Below are 19634 nucleotides of genomic sequence, written 5' to 3' on the forward strand. Positions count from 1 at the left end.
CTGCATGGCCACGCAGGACTTGGTATGCAGACCTGGTGGAAATGTCATCTCTACCACCATGGACACTGCCACTGAGACAGGACCTTCTTATTCAAGGTCCATTCCAGAATCCAAATCTAGTTTCTCTGCGGCTGACTGCCTGGAGATTGAACGCTTGATTTTATCTAAGCGGGGATTCTCTGTGTCGGTCATAGATACCTTGATTCAGGCTCGAAAGCCTGTCACTAGGAAAATTTACCATAAGATATGGCGTAAATATCTTTATTGGTGCAAATCCAAAGGCTACTCATGGAGTAAGATCAGGATTCCTTGGATTTTGTCCTTTCTCCAAGAAGGATTGAAGAAGGGGTTATCAGCTAGTTCCCTAAAGGGACAGATATCTGCTTTATCAATTTTACTGCACAAGTGTCTGGCAGATGTTCCAGACGTTCAGTCGTTTTGTCAGGCTTTAGTTAGAATCAAGCCTGTGTTTAAACCTGTTGCTCCGCCATGGAGTTTGAATTTAGTTCTTAAAGTTCTTCAAGGGGTTCCGTTTGAACCTATGCATTGCATAGATATTAAGCTTCTATCTTGGAAAGTTCTGTTTTTAGTTGCTATCTCTTCGACTCGAAGAGTTTCTGAACTATCTGCATTGCAATGCGACTCGCCTTATCTTGTTTTCCATTCCGATAAGGTGGTTTTGCGTACCAAACCTGGATTCCTACCTAAGGTTGTTACTAATAAGAATATTAATCAGGAAATTGTTGTTCCTTCTCTGTGTCCTAATCCTTCTTCTAAGAAGGAGCGTCTGTTAGAACAACTTGGACGTGATTCGTGCTTTGAAGTTTTACTTGCAATATTTCCGTAAAACATCTTCTCTGTTTGTTGTCTATTCTGGAAAACGTAGAGGTCAAAAAGCTACGGCTACCTCTCTTTCTTTTTGGCTGAAAAGCGTCATCCGGTTGGCATACGAGACTGCTGGACAGCAGCCTCCTGAAAGGATTACAGCCCACTCTACTAGAGCGTTGGGTTCCACATGGGCTTTTAAAAACGATGCTTCTATTGAACAGATTTGTAAGGCTGCGACTTGGTCCTCCCTTCATACCTTTTACAAATTTTACAAATTGGATACTTTTGCTTCTTCGGAGGCTATATTTGGGAGAAAAGTTCTTCAAGCAGTGGTGCCTTCTGTTTAGGCATCTGTCTTGTCCCTCCCGTTCATCCGTGTCCTGTTGCTTTGGTATTGTATCCCACAAGTAAAGGATGAATCCGTGGACTCGTCGTATCTTATAGAAGAAAAGTACATTTATGCTTACCTGATAAATTGATTTCTTCTATGAGACGACGAGTCCACGGCCCGCCCTGTCATTTTAAGACAGATTATATTTTTTGATTTAAAACTTCAGTCACCTCTGCACCTTTTAGTTTCTCCTTTTTCTTCCTATACCTTCGGTCGAATGACTGGGGGGTGGAGTCAAGGGAGGAGCTATATAGACAGCTCTGCTGTGGTGCTCTTTGCCACTTCCTGTTGGCAGGAGGATAATATCCCACAAGTAAAGGATGAATCCGTGGACTCGTCGTATCATAGAAGAAATCAATTTATCAGGTAAGCATAAATTTACTTTTTGCGGGCTGAGTACCTGCGGAACTTTGTTTCCTCAGGGGCCTTTTGGTTCAGTCGAGTCTAATAAACTGAGCGGTCTCTAGCAAAGGCCTTGGTGGTTCTAACTGTTGGGCAGTTACTTGGGCTGTTTCTTTTGTTCCTTCAGCTTCTAGTGAAGCAGTTTTCTTGTCGGGAGTTTGGGTGTTTTCAGGTTGTGGTGCCCTCAGAATAGGTCGCCTTTTTGTACCCGCCCGTTTTGCGTTCAGTGTCCTCTATAGCTTGGCTATTGTTTTCCCAAAAGTAATGAATGCAGCTGTTGACTCTCCCCGTTTATGAAGAAAAACTTAAATTATGCTTACCTGATAATTTTCTTTTCTTCAGACAGCTCCCCCCCCCCCCCTGAAGAATAGAAAATTATCAGGTAAGTATAATTTCATATATTTTTTCTTTAATATTTATCAGCAACGACTTCTGGGGATGGTATGTCTGTTTGTGATGATACAAATTCTTAATGGAGTTGATGCTCCAGGGGGAGTGGATCAAATGAGAAGTGATATAAAAATATAAATGATTAGACAAATTATTGGAATCTAAAGTTCAACATCACAAAGTGCATTTAGGAAAGAAAAAATCCAAAGGTTAATTACAGACTCAATTACACTTTTTTTTTTTTTTTAAAGTTACAAGAGACAATTGGGGACACGCAGGACCCCAACTCAGATAGACACAAACCAAAAATTCGGACACAGAGGTCCGGTTACAATTGCTATTAAAACATTGATATATCAGATATGCCTACCATGGTAATAGAAGGAGACTTTAAATTAACAAGTATAACATATGAAAACAGATGTATGATCGATACAGTACATCAAAATCTAGAGAGTCTAGGGCGAGGGCGGAGGGGGGGGGGTGGAGCTCCTGTCAATTATTTCTAAACAGGGTGGGGCGTCCTAAGTTCAGGAGTAGTCAGTCGTCTAACTATGAGATGGAGCATCTTGCGTCGTGACCGATGGCTTCCACAAAGTATCATACTTGTCTTTCCAGTCAGCCCAGGCCATTTCAAACAAGTCAGATTTATTAAGCGAGTGATATATATCTTTTTCCATGGTGTACAGATAAGCCATAGTGTTTAGAATCTTGGCCCATGTTGGAGGGAGCTCTTTTTTCCAGGACCTAGCAATATTAGTTTTGATAGAGGACAACAAGTATATGCATATCAGAATAAGGTGCTTAGGGAGGGTGTATAAGTCCAGGTGGAGGAGAGATGTTTCCGGGTTTCTAGGTTACCTAATCTCAAGTGTGGATAAGGTATGGAAGCACAGGTTCCATAAGGGTTTAATTTTTGGGCATTCCTACCATGTGTGGAGCATGTCACTTGGGAGAACACATACCCTCCAACATAAGGGTGAAGTCCCCGGGAACATTTTAGATAGCCACGTGTGGACCAAATACCAATGGGATTTGACTTTGTAGTATGTGTCAAACATTGTTATGCAGTGTAATGTTTTGTTAGTCAGCATGAGAGATCTTTGCCAAGTGTTTACTGGGATGCGAATGTGTAGGAGGGTGTCCTACCTAAGTAAGTGTGGTGCTGGTTCAGGTGGTATAGTTCCTTCTAGCAGATTATAGTGTGTTGACAATGGCTTGAATAGTCTATGGCCCCTGCACCAGTTGGACTCCCGTGGGGTAAGAGGACGGGAAGTATTGGGGAGAAATCCCCAACTTGTGAGGAAACTTTTAATTCTGATAAGCTTGAAGTGGAGGAAGGGTGGAATGTTCGTGTGTGTTTCTAGTTGATCTAGTTTAATAAATCCATCTTGGTGGACCATGGACCAAAAATCTGAAACTTTTTTAACACCCAATTGGGCCCAAGTGTTTTGATGGGTTTCCGCTAGTCCTGTGAGGAGGTCGGCAACAGAGGTAACCGGGTAGGGGTGAGGTGCAATCAGTCGGCGGTGGCAAATCTTGTCCCAGACAGAGAGGCATTCTAAGATTATAGGGTTAGTTATACCAAGAGTTCTGCGACTATGGGATAGGGTCCAAATCAGGTCTCTAAGGAATATGTTAGATGGTAATAAAGCCTGTTTGATTTCTCTCCATCTGTCGTGTGACTAAAGTACACCCCATTGGGATATATATGCGTGAGCATTGCTCCCTCATAATACTTAATAATGAAGGGGAGGCCAAGCCTCCAAGTTGGATGGGGAATTCAAGGGTTCTATGAGCAACTCTGGGGGTCTTGCCTTGGAATTGTAGCAAAAGATGCATGGGTACCTTAATCGGGAGGCACCTAAACAGATAAGTAAGCTTTGAAAGGAAAGACATTTTAAGGGATGCTATTCGACCCATCCAAGAAACGGACTTATGGTCCCATTTATGTTTTTATTTTCTGTCAAAAGCATGAGGTAGTTATCTTTGACCATCTGCACTACACTATTGGATATCCTTACTCCAAGATGGTTAACCTACTCATTTGTTCACTTAAAGTTAAATTTATCCTACAGATTAAGGATAAAATATTAAGTTTGTAAAAGGAGAGGTCACCAAAAGCTTTCAGGAGGATCTCCAGGAGTCTAGGGTTGGTACAAGCTGGGTCTGCGGAGAATATGGTAATGTAATCGTCGAACAATGCAATTTTATGCTTTGTTCCAGATAGATGTAATCCCCTCCATTCCCCCGTCCAAACGTATCCGCTCAGCTAGGGGTTCAACTGCTAAAGCAAACAGCAATGGGGAGAGAGGACATCCCTGCCTGGTGCCATTTGAGATCGGAAATGGGAGGGATTGGAAACCCAAACCCTTGACCTTGGCTGTTGGCGTAGAGTAGAGAGCTTGAATGGCAAAACAGATTGCAGGAGGTAATTGAAAAGCTTTGATAGTTTCCCAGAGGTAGGCCCATCTGACCCGGTCAAAAGCCTTCTCGGCATCCAAAGAGGTGATCGAGAAGGGCTTATTCATTCTCGTTAATTCGCATGTGACATTAATAAGGTGCCTAGTGTTGTCAGGTCCCTCTCGGTTGTAAATGAAACCTACCTGATCTAGATTGATTAAGCTAGGCAAGAGTTTACAAATGCGGTTGGCCAGGAGCTTAGAGTAGATTTTGACATCCGTATTAATCAAGGAAATTGACCTGTAGTTAGAGCATAGAGAGGGGTCTTTGTATGGTTTGGGGATTGTGACAATAGTGGCTTCCAAGAACTCTTTTCTGAAGCTTCCTTCCTTTCTTACAAGGCTAAAGAATCTGAGAAGCAGATTAGACAGTTCCTGGGTGTATGTCTTATAGAATTGGACAGGGAATCCATCCGGCCCAGGGGCCTTGAAGGGTTTCAGATGTTTGATTGTTTGTTTGAGTTCCAGTGAGGTGAAAGGAGCAGTGAGTGAGTCTTGTTGTTCAGACGTGAGTGTCGGGAGGTTCAGCGAGTTAAGGAATTGTCTGATAGTAAGTGTTGAGGCATTGTCTGATAGTAAGTGTCTCAATGTTATATAGTTTTGAATAATAGTCTGCAAAGCATTCACCTATCAATGAAGGTAATCTGAGTGTTTTGTTGTTGTGTTGGATTTGATGTATACAGGAAACGCTATTCCGATGGCGTAATTTGTTAGCTAACATAGTGTCAGCCTTGTTGCCTTTATGATAAAATATTTGCTTGAGTTTTGTAAGACTGTGTTGGGTTCGGTGCAATTCTAACTGGTTAATGTGTGCTCGAAAGGTGGAAATTTGTGCAGATGCTTCTTCTGTGATGGTGGCGCGGTTAGCGGTCTCTAAAGTTCTAAGTTTATTGTGTGCCTGAGCAAGAGTAAGTCCAGCAAGTTTTTTTAAACAAGCCCGCTTGCGGATAATGTATCCTCTAACTACTACTTTAATAGCTCCCCAAAGGATGTGGTCTGTGCGTTATCGTTTTGTTGAATAAGTTCAGTTATGTTGCGTCTCAGTTCCTCTCTAAAAGGAATGTCTGATAGGATATGGTGTGGTAATCACCAAGTAGTTCTAGCCGGGAGGCCATCAGTAGATTGTAAATCAGCTAGAACTGAGTCATGGTCTGACCAGGAGCAAAGGGAAATGTTAGTGCGGGGTACCGAGTCTAGGGTCTCCTCATGGCAAAATATGTGGTCTAACCTGGTGTACTATCTTTAACCATATATTTACTGGTAAGACTGATTTTTCAGAAGAAAGGTTTCCTCTAAATAATATGGTTTTGTAGCTAAAGCATAAATCAACTCTTTATGGATAAAAAGAGCTGATCTTAAGGTGGATTAGCATTTAGTGGTCTGTGTTTGATATTTGAATTACATATTCAAAGAATTAAGAAGTATTATTCTGTGAATAGATCATATAAGTTTAGCGAGATGGAAATCTTATAGCAAAATCATTAGATCAAATTATGAATGAATTTAGTTTGCACAATAAGACTAAGCGTTTATAAGCGTTTTCTCATCGCTTTGTTTAACGCAACTAGTAGTAAGTAATAAGATAATATCAGAAATCTTAGCAGTCAGGTTAAGGTGAGTTATTACGATTATAGATTATTGTCAATGTCCAAAGTATATGTAACACAAGCGTTTTTAATATGAAAAACAGAGATATTATGATCAGTCTCCTTATCAGGAGAATACTTGTGTTTTGCGGTTCTGCAGAGGGATCCTTCCGTGAAGTGAGATTAGCTGAAGTATGGAGGGATGGCGGTAAAGCATGCAGGCATTTTGTCCATTGGTACAGGGAGAGAGGGTCACGCTGATCCTGCAGGGAGAGCACTTAGAAGTGAGTCTGACGATCCTGGATGACGTCACTGAGATGCGGAGGAGAAAACAGGTAGATCTCCTTAGACAGTAAAGCAAAGTATTTAGAGCAGCGGTAACTCAGTCTCTTGAGTGGAAAACAGACAAGCTGAGGAATCGGATCTTATTTGTAGTAGAGGATAGACAATAGCTTTATCCAAAATAACTTTCGGCTAGATTACGAGTTTTGCGTTATGAGGGGTGCGGTACTAACTTGCACGTTATTGTCACCGCTCACTTACCTACAGCGATAGTATTACAGGTTTTTATAAACCCGGCGTTAAAAGACAAGAAGTCAGCGTAGAGCAAAATTGTGCTCCATGCCGCACTCCAATACCAGCACTGCTTAAAGGGACACTGAACCCAAATAGAGCTAAATGCCCTTTTAAGGGCAATGCCCATACAAATGCCCTTTTCAGGGCAATGGGGAGCTTAGGTTTTTTTAGTTAGGGTTTTATTTGGGGGGTTGGTTGTGTGGGTGGTGGGTTTTACTGTTGGGGGGGTTGTTTGTATTTTTTTTTTTTACAGGTAAAAGAGCTGATTTCTTTGGGGCAATGCCCCGAAAAAGGCCCTTTTAAGGGCTATTGGTAGTTGAGTTTAGGCTAGGGTTTTTTTTTTTTTTTTGTGTATTTTTTTTTATTTTTTTTTGATAGGGCTATTAGATTAGGGTGTAATTAGTTTAAATATTTTGTGTAATTTAGTGGGGGTTTTTTGTAATTTAGGTATTTGTATTTAATTTAGGTAATTGTATTTAATTTAGGTAATTTATTTAACTGTAGTGTAAGATTAGGTGTTAGTGTAAGATAGGTTAGGTTTTATTTTACAGGTAAATTTGTATTTATTTTAGCTAGGTCGTTTAGCTTATTTAGTAACTATTCTACCTAGTTAAAATAAATACAAACTTGCCTGTTCAATAATGATATCAATAATAACAGTAAATATAAATAACAACAGTTTTTCTCCATCGAGGTAATAATACAGCATAACTTGTGATATGCCAACCCTGCTCCTTAACTTATCAAACATAACAAGAAGCAGTGTAAATATAAAACCATGTCAACTTAGCTTATGTATTAGAGCATCGTCCTGGCAGCAGGCGCTCCGAGTGCCTCTGACATCTCAGAGCCATCTGCCAAAACTTGTAAAGAGGATGAAACTCAATGGAGGGAAACAAAAAAAGCCCTCAAATGCAGCTTATATTCAGGGAGGTAGTGCATTGGGTCGAAGAGGGTCCTGCATCTGTTGGGTTTTCATTCTCTTTGATCTTTGATCCTTAACAGACCATTCAGTAGCATTGACCCATAATTTCGATTGTGTAGGAGGAGGGGCTCGCATAGCATCAGCCGAGAGTCCCCGCTGTGTGAGAAGAGTAGTTCCCTGGGATAAGGTGGACACTGTATGTGTCTGGTTATCTTTTGTGATTATCAATTTGGTTGGGTAGCCCCATCTGTATTTGATGCCTGCCCATCGGAGTACCAGTGCGACCAGCTGGAAGTGCCTTCTTTGTTGCAGGGTATGTGCTGATAGTTCAGGTAGCAACTGAACCTCTTTGACATCTGCGGTTTTCGAAAAGCGGCCTGCATAAGTTTATCCTTGTAGAGGAAGCTGTGGAAGCAGACAATGACGTCTCTCGGTTTCTCTTGCGAGACTGATCTTGGGCGTAGAGCTCTGTGAGCCCTCTCCATGGTGGAAGTCATGCCCTCAATAGGACCCAGCAGGTCATTGAAGAGTTCTGTTAGGTAGTTCTGTAGATCAGCTGGTTGAACTTCTTCCAGGATCTCTCTGAACTGAACATTATTTCTGCAAGCCCGGTCTTCTACATCAGCAAGCTTTGATTCAAGTTGGCTCAGTTGCTCAGATAAGGCTTCTGAATATGCTAAGCGGTTTATCTGGTCTGTAGCAATGTCATTCTGCTTCCTCTCAAGAGAGTCCACCCTTTCCCCTATTTCTGAGATATCCTTTTGAAGTTTGGCATGACTTCTCTGGATTTGCTTTGTGATAGAGCTTGTTTGACGCACAAACATTTTTTTAAGGGTTGCTTCCGTAATGAAGTGTTGGGCAGATAATAGAGTATCAGGCTGAGAGCCATCTCCTATTGACTCTGAATCACTTAGACCATCGTTTGAATCTTCCTCTGGCCCTTTAGGTGGCTGGGTAAAGTGGTTGAGAACTGTTTTTTTTGACAGCCCCTGGTGTTTTCGGATGTCTTCTAGACGTATGAGGCATTTTCAAGTACAGTGGATAAGCAATGGGATCTAGCTTGCTTACAAAATATATGTATGAGTGAGGTATGGTTACCCGTATGGTTGACAGAAGAAAAATAAACTCATAGATTAATATACATTGATACTTGGAGCAGGGCTGGGTGAAGTCTCCTGACCACTAACCCCTCATATTGGCAGTCGTTATGCAGAACTCTCCCAGAATTAGTTTATGTCAGGGAGTACCTCAACAAGAGGGCAGGTGAAAAATTACCACTCGTTAAGCTCCAGCAGACCCCCTCTCGCCTCAGGGAACTGGGGATACGACCCGAAGGAAGGGAAAAATGGAAGAGGAAGTGACAAACTCAGACAAGCTGAGCCGGAAAGGGAGAGTCTCAAGGGGGCCCTTAGTAAGCGAATGCACAAATTTAGATATCAGTGTAAGCATGAAGCAAACAGAGTATATAACAGATAACAGATAATATGGTAACACTGTACGGGATATTGGTAACCTGTGGAAGCAAACTTAGGTAAAACAGTAAAATACACTACACTTTGGGTTGGAGCCCCAAAAACAGTTAGGCTGACGCAGCAGCTAGCAAAACGAGTCCATGTAATGTGGGAACAGTGGATTGCACGAGTCATTAAGTGTAGCAGCGGCTATTATAAAATTTTAACAATTATGTAGGCATCGTAAGATTTGCGTGAACAGCCGCTCTATCGCCCACCACTAAGAACAAAGGGATGAGGGTGATTGAATATGGGACCAGCACTGGTATCACAGATGATGGTAAGACAGGGCCAGGTTAGGAATAAGCGGGGTCTGCAACCTCCTTGTCTGTAAAATTATAAGGTAAACTTCCCGTGTTCAGGGGAAATCCTAGTAGATGAAGGGGTTAATTCCCACAGTAGGGCTTATGCTATTTGGGTTATGAGTCTTTGAAATACCTTTAAGTCCTCACACCATGTAATATACTTTCAGCCTTCTGAAGGCAGGACAGAGGGTTCAGTTCATGGCTTAGGGGGTATTTGTTGTACCTATGGGTAATAGTGGGGTAAAACGTAGCCAAATATGAATGAACCCCCAGTCAGTATCCCTAGTATGCAGCTCAAGAAACGTCTCTAAACTTTGTGTGGAGTGCCCAGAACCTGTATGGAGGGGCAACTAGTGGGTGGATAGCTCATTGAGAAAGTTTGAAACGATAATCTCACCCCAAAGCTCCTATTCCGTTGGTGCGTCAGGCTCCTCAGCAGCATAGACAGCAGCAGTCCCAGAAAGGCAGCACAGGACACCCACATAGGCCAGGATAGTGACAATCTGTTTGGCTGTTTGTGTCAGCTCCCAGTGGCGACCTTGTGGATTGTGGCTGCAGCGTCTCTCTCAAGGGGCTGCAAGATGGCAGCCGTTCGCGCCAAAGGGAGTTCAGGCAATCTCCGGAACCACCATCTGGAATCCTTACACTCGGGCTCCTCAGTCTCTCCTACTGCACCGCCGTCTTCTTCCTGGAGCGTGACTCCTAACCGAAGTGCCTCACAAGGTTCAATCTGGTCCGGGTAAGTAGTGGTCCTGATCAGCTAGGCCCTAGGGCTTCCCAGTCGTGGTGGACGCTCAGCCTCCTGTTCTTACAGTTACTGTGGGCTACTTCTCAGTGACGTCTGCTTTCTGCCGCTCCAGAGCGGATCTCTGACCCTCCGGAGCCCAGTGGGCAACAGCCCTGCAGAAGGATGAGCTGTATTGCGACCTGCTGTACAATTGACCCGAAAATCTTCTGCAAGTAATGCTTAAACCTGTGTTCAGTATGAGTTGGGAGGTATAAGTTGTTCAGTCAACCTTTGTACCTCAGTCGGTTGCTCAAATTACCCAAATATGAGAGTCACTATGGCTTTTTTAAAAAAGTTAAGGTCTGGAGCTCCATATCAACACGTCTGCTCTGCACAACGGTTAGCTCCGCCCCCCTCAATTACACTTTTATGACTGTTATAAAAGATGAACAAGACTTGAGAATTATTATTTGAGATGATCTGAAATTTGTTAAACAATGTAGTATTGTAGCAAGTATGGCCAGAAAAATGCTTGGATTATTAGGTAGGTAGGTAGGTAGGTAGAGCATGAATAGTAAAGCTACTAGACCACTTTACAGATCACTACTCAGGCCTCATCTTGGGTATTGTGTGCAGTTCTTGAGGCCTTATCTGTAAAATGGTACATGATCTGAAAAATAAAATTTACAAAGAAAACTTACAAAGAAAGGATTCATGGCCTAAATCTGTATAGCTTGGAGGAGTAAAGGGAAAAAGGTGACATGATATAATATTATGGGTCTTAAGTTTAGTCTGTATGCATTTTCCACAAAAAGAGTAACACTCTTCTTTGGTAAAACACATATGTTAAATCAAAGTAAATATAAAAAGAGTGTGTAAAAAATAGCAAATAACTGACTTGTTTTCTTGCATAATTAGCATTTAGAAATTCTCAGTGTAGCCACTGCCCCCAGTGTTTTAAAAGCAGAGGATTTTCAAAACCTACTTTTTTTTACTCTGTCAGTTCTGGACATGAGCAAATCTGACTCACTGTTATCTTGTCTATTCACTGGCCTAGAAGGTTTATGACATCAGACTAAGATAAAGCTTCCTGCAAAGGCCTCTTCCTCCATGTAGTGCTTTGACAGGAAGCACAAGTGTAGTATAAAAAAATAAATAAAAGTAGTTGAGTTGTGAAATAAACTTCCATTAGATGTGGTAAAAACATTACACTGTAGGGGACTTTAAGAATGCCGGGAATTAGCATAAGGCTATCCTACAAACTAATTAAGCTTACACTTAATAGAAAATGTGGCCAGACATATTGAGCCTATGGTTCTATGTTATTCACAGTTTGTCTGATAAACACATTTTAATTTATACTTTGAACATGTACATTAAAGATAGTTACCTTATAGCTTAAAATGTTTTGGTTTGATTTGAATATTCCCTGCCTTGGCACTTCCTTTGTGGGCAAAATCCACTTTGAAAAGATACTGTCTCTCCTTCTACTAGAGACACTTGAAGATATCAAGCCATTACTGGATAACCTTTCAGAGATCAGGGTGAAGATAGCACCATATCTGCCAAAACTGGATTTGGAGATGTGAGATCACTTTTTTTTTTAATTATTATTTTTTTAATAAGTTAAATGTTATTTAAGGTTTCAGGATCCATTAATCCAAGGGTTGCCCAGTTTGCCTCTGGCCATCGCTTGCCCAGTATGAATATTTGACATATGGGGCTCCATTACATATGCGGCGTCGCCCACAAAAGCCGGGACCACTGTTTTTTACGCGATTTTGGTATCACATATATAGCGCCGCATATAAATGCGGCACGTATATTTCACCCCTCGGTCACAATTTTTACTACCATAAAATAACATAGAACCGCGTCACAAATCGGTATCACATATTCAGCGCAAGAACTTACGCAGCCTAACGCATACGCAATATCTACCTCCTGAAACTAACACCTAATGCATGCACAATATCTATATACCGCAATCCCCCACCACAATAACTAAGAAAGTGTATTAACCCCTAATCCGCCATTAACCCACATCAGAACTAATAATAAAAGTATTAGCCCCTAAACCGACAACCCCCTACAACGTAATATGCCTAATTAAACTATTAACCCGTAATCCGCCATTCACACACATCGCAAACTACCTATTAAAACTATTAACCCCCAATCTGCCAAACCCACACAACGCAATAATCCTAATAAATCTATTAACCCCTAATCTGCCAAACCCACACACCACAATAAGCCTAATATATCTATTAACCCCTAAACCGCCAAACCCACAATGCAAATAACTTATCACTAAGCCCCCTAACCTAACACCCCCTAAATTAACCCCATTACATACATTAAAATACTAAATTACAATTAAAATAAAAAAACTAACATTACTTTAAAAATAAAAAAACTAAGTTTAAATTAAGTTAACATTACAGAAAATAATAAACAAAATTATCAAAAATAAAAAAATGATACCTAATCCCTATGAAAATACCCCCCCCAAATAAAAACACCCCCTAGTCTAATACTAAACTACCAGTTGCCCTTAAAATGGCCTTTTGTAGGGCATTGCCCTAAGTTAAACAGCTCTTTTCCTTAAAAAAATACTAAGTCCCCCCCTCTAACAGTAAAGCCTAACACTAAAAAATCCTAAACTACCCATTACCCCTAAAGGGGCATTTGTATGGGCATTGCCCTTAAAAGGGCATTCAGCTATTTTACTGCCCTTAAAAGGGCATTCAGCTCTTTTAAGATTGGCCAAAATCCCTAATCTAAAAAATATATATATTTTTTTTTTTTTTAAAAGGCCTAACTCTACCCCCCAAGATAGGTACTTGCGGTTCCTGAAGTCCGGAAGTGAAGTCTTCTTCCAAGCTGCGACCGGTTCCTGAAGTCCGGTGGTGAAGTCTTCTTCCAAGCGGCGACCTCTTCTATCTTCATCTTGGACCGCTGAATGCCCTTTTAAGGGCAGTAAAAGCTGAATGCCCTTTTAAGGGCAATGCCCATACAAATGCCATGTTTTCATAGGGATTAGGTATAATTTTTTTATTTTTGATAATTTTGTTTTTTATTTTCTGTAATTTAGTTTATCCAACTTAAGGCTTTTTATGAACTGCTGGCGGAGTTTATTGGATACCTCGATGTGCAAGGTAAAATTATGGGCGGCGTATTTTTTTTTATTTTATTTTTTTTTTCAATTTATGATTGCATCTCATACCTCTAAAGTTTTTTTTGGTTGCATCACTAGTTTACCTAAAAAAAAATTCATAATTTGGCAGAAATATTAAGAAAACTAATAGATTAATATTTAAATTCACTTATGTATCATTTAGCAGGAATTTACCTTTCCTGTGTCCCTTCAGTCTGTCATGCTTTTCATATTATATTACGTAATCAGCAACCTATTTTAAATTTGGCTATTAAGAGAAAATGTTACTGTCCTTCTCCTTGATGAGTGCTGTTTAGCTTCTATGGGATGACACAGGGATTACAGACTCTAGTTTCCTGCTCTTCTATCTACACTGGATGTCAAAAACATCCTGCTTAAACTGTGATTCTCTTGGTTTATGTCGGATGAAAATTTCTTGGATATCAACCAGCAAACTTTCCAGACTTCCTGTCAAAAATTGAAATTGCAAACATCTCACAGGAACGAACTCAAAGGCTTTATAGTTCTCTGTGTTCCTGTTGCACTTAGTATTAAACAATAGGCACGCAATCATACTTATGTGTTTCAGAAGGGATGTTGCTAGGATTGTTTTTTGCTTAGTTTTCTAATTAATTATTTCTTACTATAAATGTTTAATTTGTTTTTAGTGACTGCATTTAAACTAGAAATTTAGATTTTTAAGATATCTAAGAATTGAAAGGCAATTTTTTTTTTCAATCTAATATGAAGGTTTAATGTGGCAATTATACAATGATAATGGTCCTAAGTAAATCTTTTTTTTTTTCCCTGATTTAAACTATGAACAAATATTTTGATTACCCGCTCTTCCCTATTCCCTGTGGCAAGACTTTCTACCCCATGTGGAAGAAGGCTTTGTGCATGGGAGTAAAGGGCAAGTATATCTTTCAGCTCCCATAAACCCCAAATCATTTCAATTAGAGCAAAAATAATGGCGGCATTACCTCAAGAAAAAATGTTACATTGCAGAATACCAACATCTTTCTTTACTCTCCCATTTATTGCTTACTGTACTCTCCTATATACATGCAGAGTTAAACATTTTTGTTTAGGGTCCAACTTAAGGGTTAAAAAAACAATGCAGATATTTTGGAGTCTTGGGAACCACATATATAGCTACACTGGTTGCCTGTTGCAGGCATATGGCTAGCAGTTAGTCAACGTAAAGCAACACAAACTTGCTCCTATGCACCCTGATTTGATAGCTTACGATATGCCATTGTACAAAGTGTATATGTTCATTTAGTGTGGCTGAAATATTTATCGATGGTATTGTTGCCAGGATGTTGTAAGTGAAGAGCTTGTCAATGCGGTGATCTTGCCACCTTTGATATTGTGTGTTCAACAATGTCACTGATCTTGACAACAGGTGAATGGTGACATTGTGTCATTAAGGGTTAAGGTTTACTGTCCTTTAGGTTATCCAGGGGTTAATGAGAGTTACCCCTCTTGTGTTAATTGTGCCTGTAATGTTGATTCCATATTAGGTTTGGTTTGTGGCTACACCTTTTAAGGATTCGATTCTGCAGACATTAGACATTTTAATAAGCAAGTTGTGGATTACAGTAGGAAAACCCTGATTCTTTTGTAAATTTATGGAAGTCAAAAGTAAGAATATTAGAATTATTTATTTCAACATTTAAAAAAAATGTTTAATTTCAACATTTTTAATTTTTATAGTTCTTCTGGAGCTGGAAATGTGACAGACCGTGTTTTAGCTCAGCTGTTGACAGAAATGGATGGAATAGAACAGCTCAAAGATGTAGTCATTTTGGCAGCTACAAATCGCCCTGATCTGATAGACAAGGTAAGATAATACTTGAGGTTTTTTTTAACTAAAGCTGGAGTAAAGTTGAGTCTTCTCAACCATCTTCTTATACAGTTTTTATGGGCTGACAAGATTTATAGTGGCCACTTAAAGACTCCTTTTGCCTATTATCAAATGATAATAAATAGGTTTAAATACACTGCTTGGTTTGCAGATTATGTATACTTAAATAAATTAGTACACAAGTCTACTGCACAGTTGGAAATGTTTGTGGCCTTATACAGGAATAAATGCATTTTAATCATATTCAAAGATGTTTGATGACATAGTTTACCATTGGTTTACTAAGGATTACTTTCATGCACTTTACCAAGCGTAGTACAAAATATGTTCCCTTACTGGCATCTTTTTTCTGTTGGAAAAAGTAAATACAGAATATACTGCATTTATCTATGATATGGATAATTTATATACATAACATAGTAGATTAGTTTGATATTGGGGTCCCCATTTCATGCATTCATTTCTCACAAAGTTTCATTTTTCAAAGGCAGAATTTTCATAAACTGTACATGTACTGCACTGCCACTATTAGGGCCATAATGCTGACCTGTTTGTAGCCTGGGAACTAGTAATGGAGTGACATATAAGGTGATTTTTTTCAGTTGTGACTGTATGAATTGTAGATTGAGCAGGTATGGGTTCTTGTGATATGTTGGCAGACAGTCTGGAGGTACATTCTGTGGACAGTTGCCAAAAGATTAGTATATATATATATATATATATATATATATATATATATATATATATATATATATATATATATATAAAGCCACCAAGGGTTAGATAAACGTTGATTTGGAAATATTTCAGCTGATAAACCAAGGCTTCAATATTGATTAGTACTGAGTTTTATTCAATTTAAAAATAATATCATTCATTCTATTAAGAAAAGAAAATCAGTCACCAATCCTGTTTTGAACTAAGAACTCGAGAACTTCTGCTTGGTATATTATTGTAATCATGGTGTGGTTTCCTGTATTCACTCTACTAGGGAAGATGTGGAATTCACAGATACATGTCAATTAAAATATATATAGGATGTTCTGCTGATTTTTATTTAAAGATGTTTCTATTATATTGAGAGCGTATTATATACTTTTGAATGTAAAGTATAGCTAAATTATTTGATACATTTGCATAAAGGGTATTTCTTTCATAAGATACAGAGAGTCTATGAGCCATTACTCCTGGGATTTAACTCCTGGCTACTAGTAGGAGGCAAAGATTTCCAAAGCTCTAAGAGCACTCAATCCTCTCCCACCTTTCTTGTTTACCAGTCTTTTCTTTGCCTCAAGAGGAGATAAAGAATTGAGGTGCTCCAGATTATTCGTTGAGAGGGGTGCTCAGGCCCCTCAGAGAGCTGCTACTGAGAGACAGAGGAGAGATTTGAGTATAGAGTAGTATCAGACTTACTCCCAGTGAAGGAGTTTGTCACAAGCCTGCCACAGGTGTTGTGGGGACCGGTCCCTTAGCCTCCTCCTGTTGGGTCGTCAATATACTCCACACATAGATCCTCTGCTGTGATATACACAGCAATGGATGGGCTCTCTACTGGAAGTAGTCTTTTCTGCAGCAAGTATGGTAGAGTGTGTTCATCTAAGGTAAGTGCAGTCATTTCTTGCAGTCACATAACCCACAGGCTATTAATGGTTGCATCTATTTTGAGGTACATCATAACTAGGGGACATACACATGTAACAGACTAATTCCACCTTTATTACTTAGACTTTTCATACTTCTAGTCTAGTAATTATGGAAACTTTATGATGTAGTAATAGCTGCTACTTACTATTCGGCTAATTCACCTGGGAGTAATATATTATACTTTCTGTTATATAAACTGTAAAAGGGATTTAACTGTTTGGCAATATGAGGGGAAATCTTTTGTGTATTTTATGTTTTTTTGTGCACTGGCTATTTCCCTCTCTTTTTTTTTTATTTCTCAACTGTTCCTTTGTTTCTGAGTGCAACAGCCAAATGTCTTATTACTGAAGAGTATGATATTTTTTTTATCAAATAATATGAAGGGCTAGATTTTAATGCAGTGCATAATTATTATTTACAATTATTACACAAGAAGGTTTTCCCTTTAATACTTATTGCCCAAGGTTATATGTCTCCTATATATCAGACTTTATTTTACAAGGTCCAAGTTACATTCGGCTAGATTTAGAGTTCTGCGTTAGCCTTAAAATGCAGCGTTAAGGGGTCCTAACGCTGCTTTTTAACGCCCGCTGGTATTTAGAGTCAGGCTGGAATTTTTTCTGCGACTCGAGGCGACCGCAAATCCCCTTACGTCAATTGCGTATCCTATCTTTTCTATGGGATTTGCCTAACGCCGGTATTACGAGTCTTGGAAGAAGTGAGCGGTACAGCCTCTACCGCCAAGACTCCAACCGCAAAAAAAAGTCAGTAGTTAAGAGCTTTATGTTCCGGCGTTAGCCCATAGAACTCTTAACTACAGTGCTATAAAGTACACTAACACCCATAAACTACCTATAATAAACTACCTATAATAAAATGTTTTAACCCCTAATCTTCCGACCGGACATCGCCACCACCTACATTATCCCTATGAACCCCTAATCTGCTGCCCCTAACATCGCCGACACCTATATTATATTTATTACCCCCTAATCTTCCCCCCCCCCAACCTTGCCGCCACCTACCTACACTTATTAACCCCTAATCTGCCGACCGGACATCACTGCCACTATAATAAATATATTAACCCCTAAACCGCCGCACTCCAGCCTTGCAAACACTATAATACATTTTATTAACCCCTAATCTGCCCTCCCTAACATCGCCGCCACCTACCTACAATTATTAACCCCTAATCTGCCGCCCCCAACGTCGCCGCTACTATAATAAAGTTATTAACCCCTAAACCTAAGTCTAACCCTAACACCCCCCTAACTTAAATACAATTTAAATAAAACAAAATAAATTTACTATAATTAAATAAATTATTCCTATTTAAAATTAAATACTTACCTATAAAATAAACCCTAATATAGCTACAATATAACTAATAGTTACATTGTAGTTATTTTAGGATTTATATTTATTTTACAGGCAACTTTGTATTTATTTTAACTAGGTACAATAGCTATTAAATAGTTAATAACTATTTAATAGCTACCTAGTTAAAATAATTACAAAATTACCTGTAAAATAAATCCTAACCTAAGTTACAATTACACCTAATCTAAGCCCCCTAATAAAATAAAAAAGCCCCCCAAAATAATAAAATTTCCTACCCTTTACTAAATTACAAAAGTAATCAGCTCTTTTAACAGCCCTTAAAAGGGCTTTTTGCGGGGCATTGCCCCAAAGTAATCAGCTTGTTAACCTGTAAAATAAAATACAAGACCCCCCACACACACACCCCTACTCTAAAACCCACCCAATCCCCCCTTAAATAAACCTAACACTACCCCATTGAAGATCACCCTACCATGAGCCGTCTTCATCCAACCGGGCCGAACTCTTCATCCGATGCGGGCACAAGTGGTCCTCCAGCCGGGCAGAAGTCTTCATCCTATCCAGGCAGAAGAGGACATCCGGACCGGCAGACATCTTCATCCAAGCGGCATCTTCTATCTTCATCCTTCCGGCGATGAGCGGCTCCATCTTGAAGACCTCCGGCGCGGAACATCCAGCTCTACCGACGACTACCCGACGAATGACTGGTCCTTTAAATGACGTCATCCAAGATGGCGTCCCTCGAATTCCGATTGGCTGATAGGATTCTATCAGCCAATCAATAAATAGTGGGCGTCAGACTCACCAAACATTTAATATAACTGTTGGAGTTTATGCTTAGAACAGGATTTTGTGTTGCCTGTAATAATGTATTCCCAAGCGCTACTAAAATGCCAGGAGATCTGGTTAACCCTTAGCTATGGTATTTTATTGTTGAGTATGTTAGTTATCTCAGGTAAGAGTTATTGATATATTAAATTGCAGTAGGAAGCTCAGCCTGTTTGGATACTAAATGTATTCCCCCGTACATTACTTAGGGAAGGTGCTCACTATGGGGAAACCTAGTGATATATGGAATGAGTAGTATGGGTATAAAGTTCTCTATTGACATTGAGTACCAAAAAATAAGCAATACATATAACACAGTCCATTACATCAAACCATTGGGTTATCATTAGTTACTGAAATATAGTAGTGGTGTTGTCAGGCTCTATGGCATGAGGTTTAGTATGGGCTTGTCTCCAAGCTACTGGAAGTGTGCAACTAGTTTGCTGCAGGTAACTGGGCTAATTTATCCGATCCCTTTAGGTTTGCAGTGATAGAGGAGGAAATATTTACTCCATGTAATCTCACTTCCGCAGTGCTGGCAAGCCAGATGGTAATGCTCTGATGTTAATGAAAAGTCATGCAGGGACACCAACATATCGCTTTCAGACCGAGCATCGGCATTTCTCAATGAAAGATCCTGAAGGCACCTCATGGCAAAGCTTAACTGGGATCCCCTCTCGACCAG

The 19634-nt window shown here is 39.8% G+C and overlaps 1 protein-coding gene across 1 annotated transcript in view; it reads left to right on the top strand.

Moving 5' to 3' along the window:
- The window catches only part of SPATA5 (spermatogenesis associated 5), a 1265813-nt gene that overhangs the window by 475636 nt on the left and 770543 nt on the right, over positions 1-19634 (top strand). The window contains exon 14 of the mRNA XM_053703628.1: positions 14983-15109. Coding sequence (XP_053559603.1) covers positions 14983-15109 — 127 coding nt within the window. The remainder of the gene's footprint in view (positions 1-14982; positions 15110-19634) is intronic.

Source organism: Bombina bombina, chromosome 2 (genome assembly GCF_027579735.1).
Source record: "Bombina bombina isolate aBomBom1 chromosome 2, aBomBom1.pri, whole genome shotgun sequence".
Classification (NCBI taxonomy): Eukaryota; Metazoa; Chordata; class Amphibia; order Anura; family Bombinatoridae; genus Bombina; species Bombina bombina.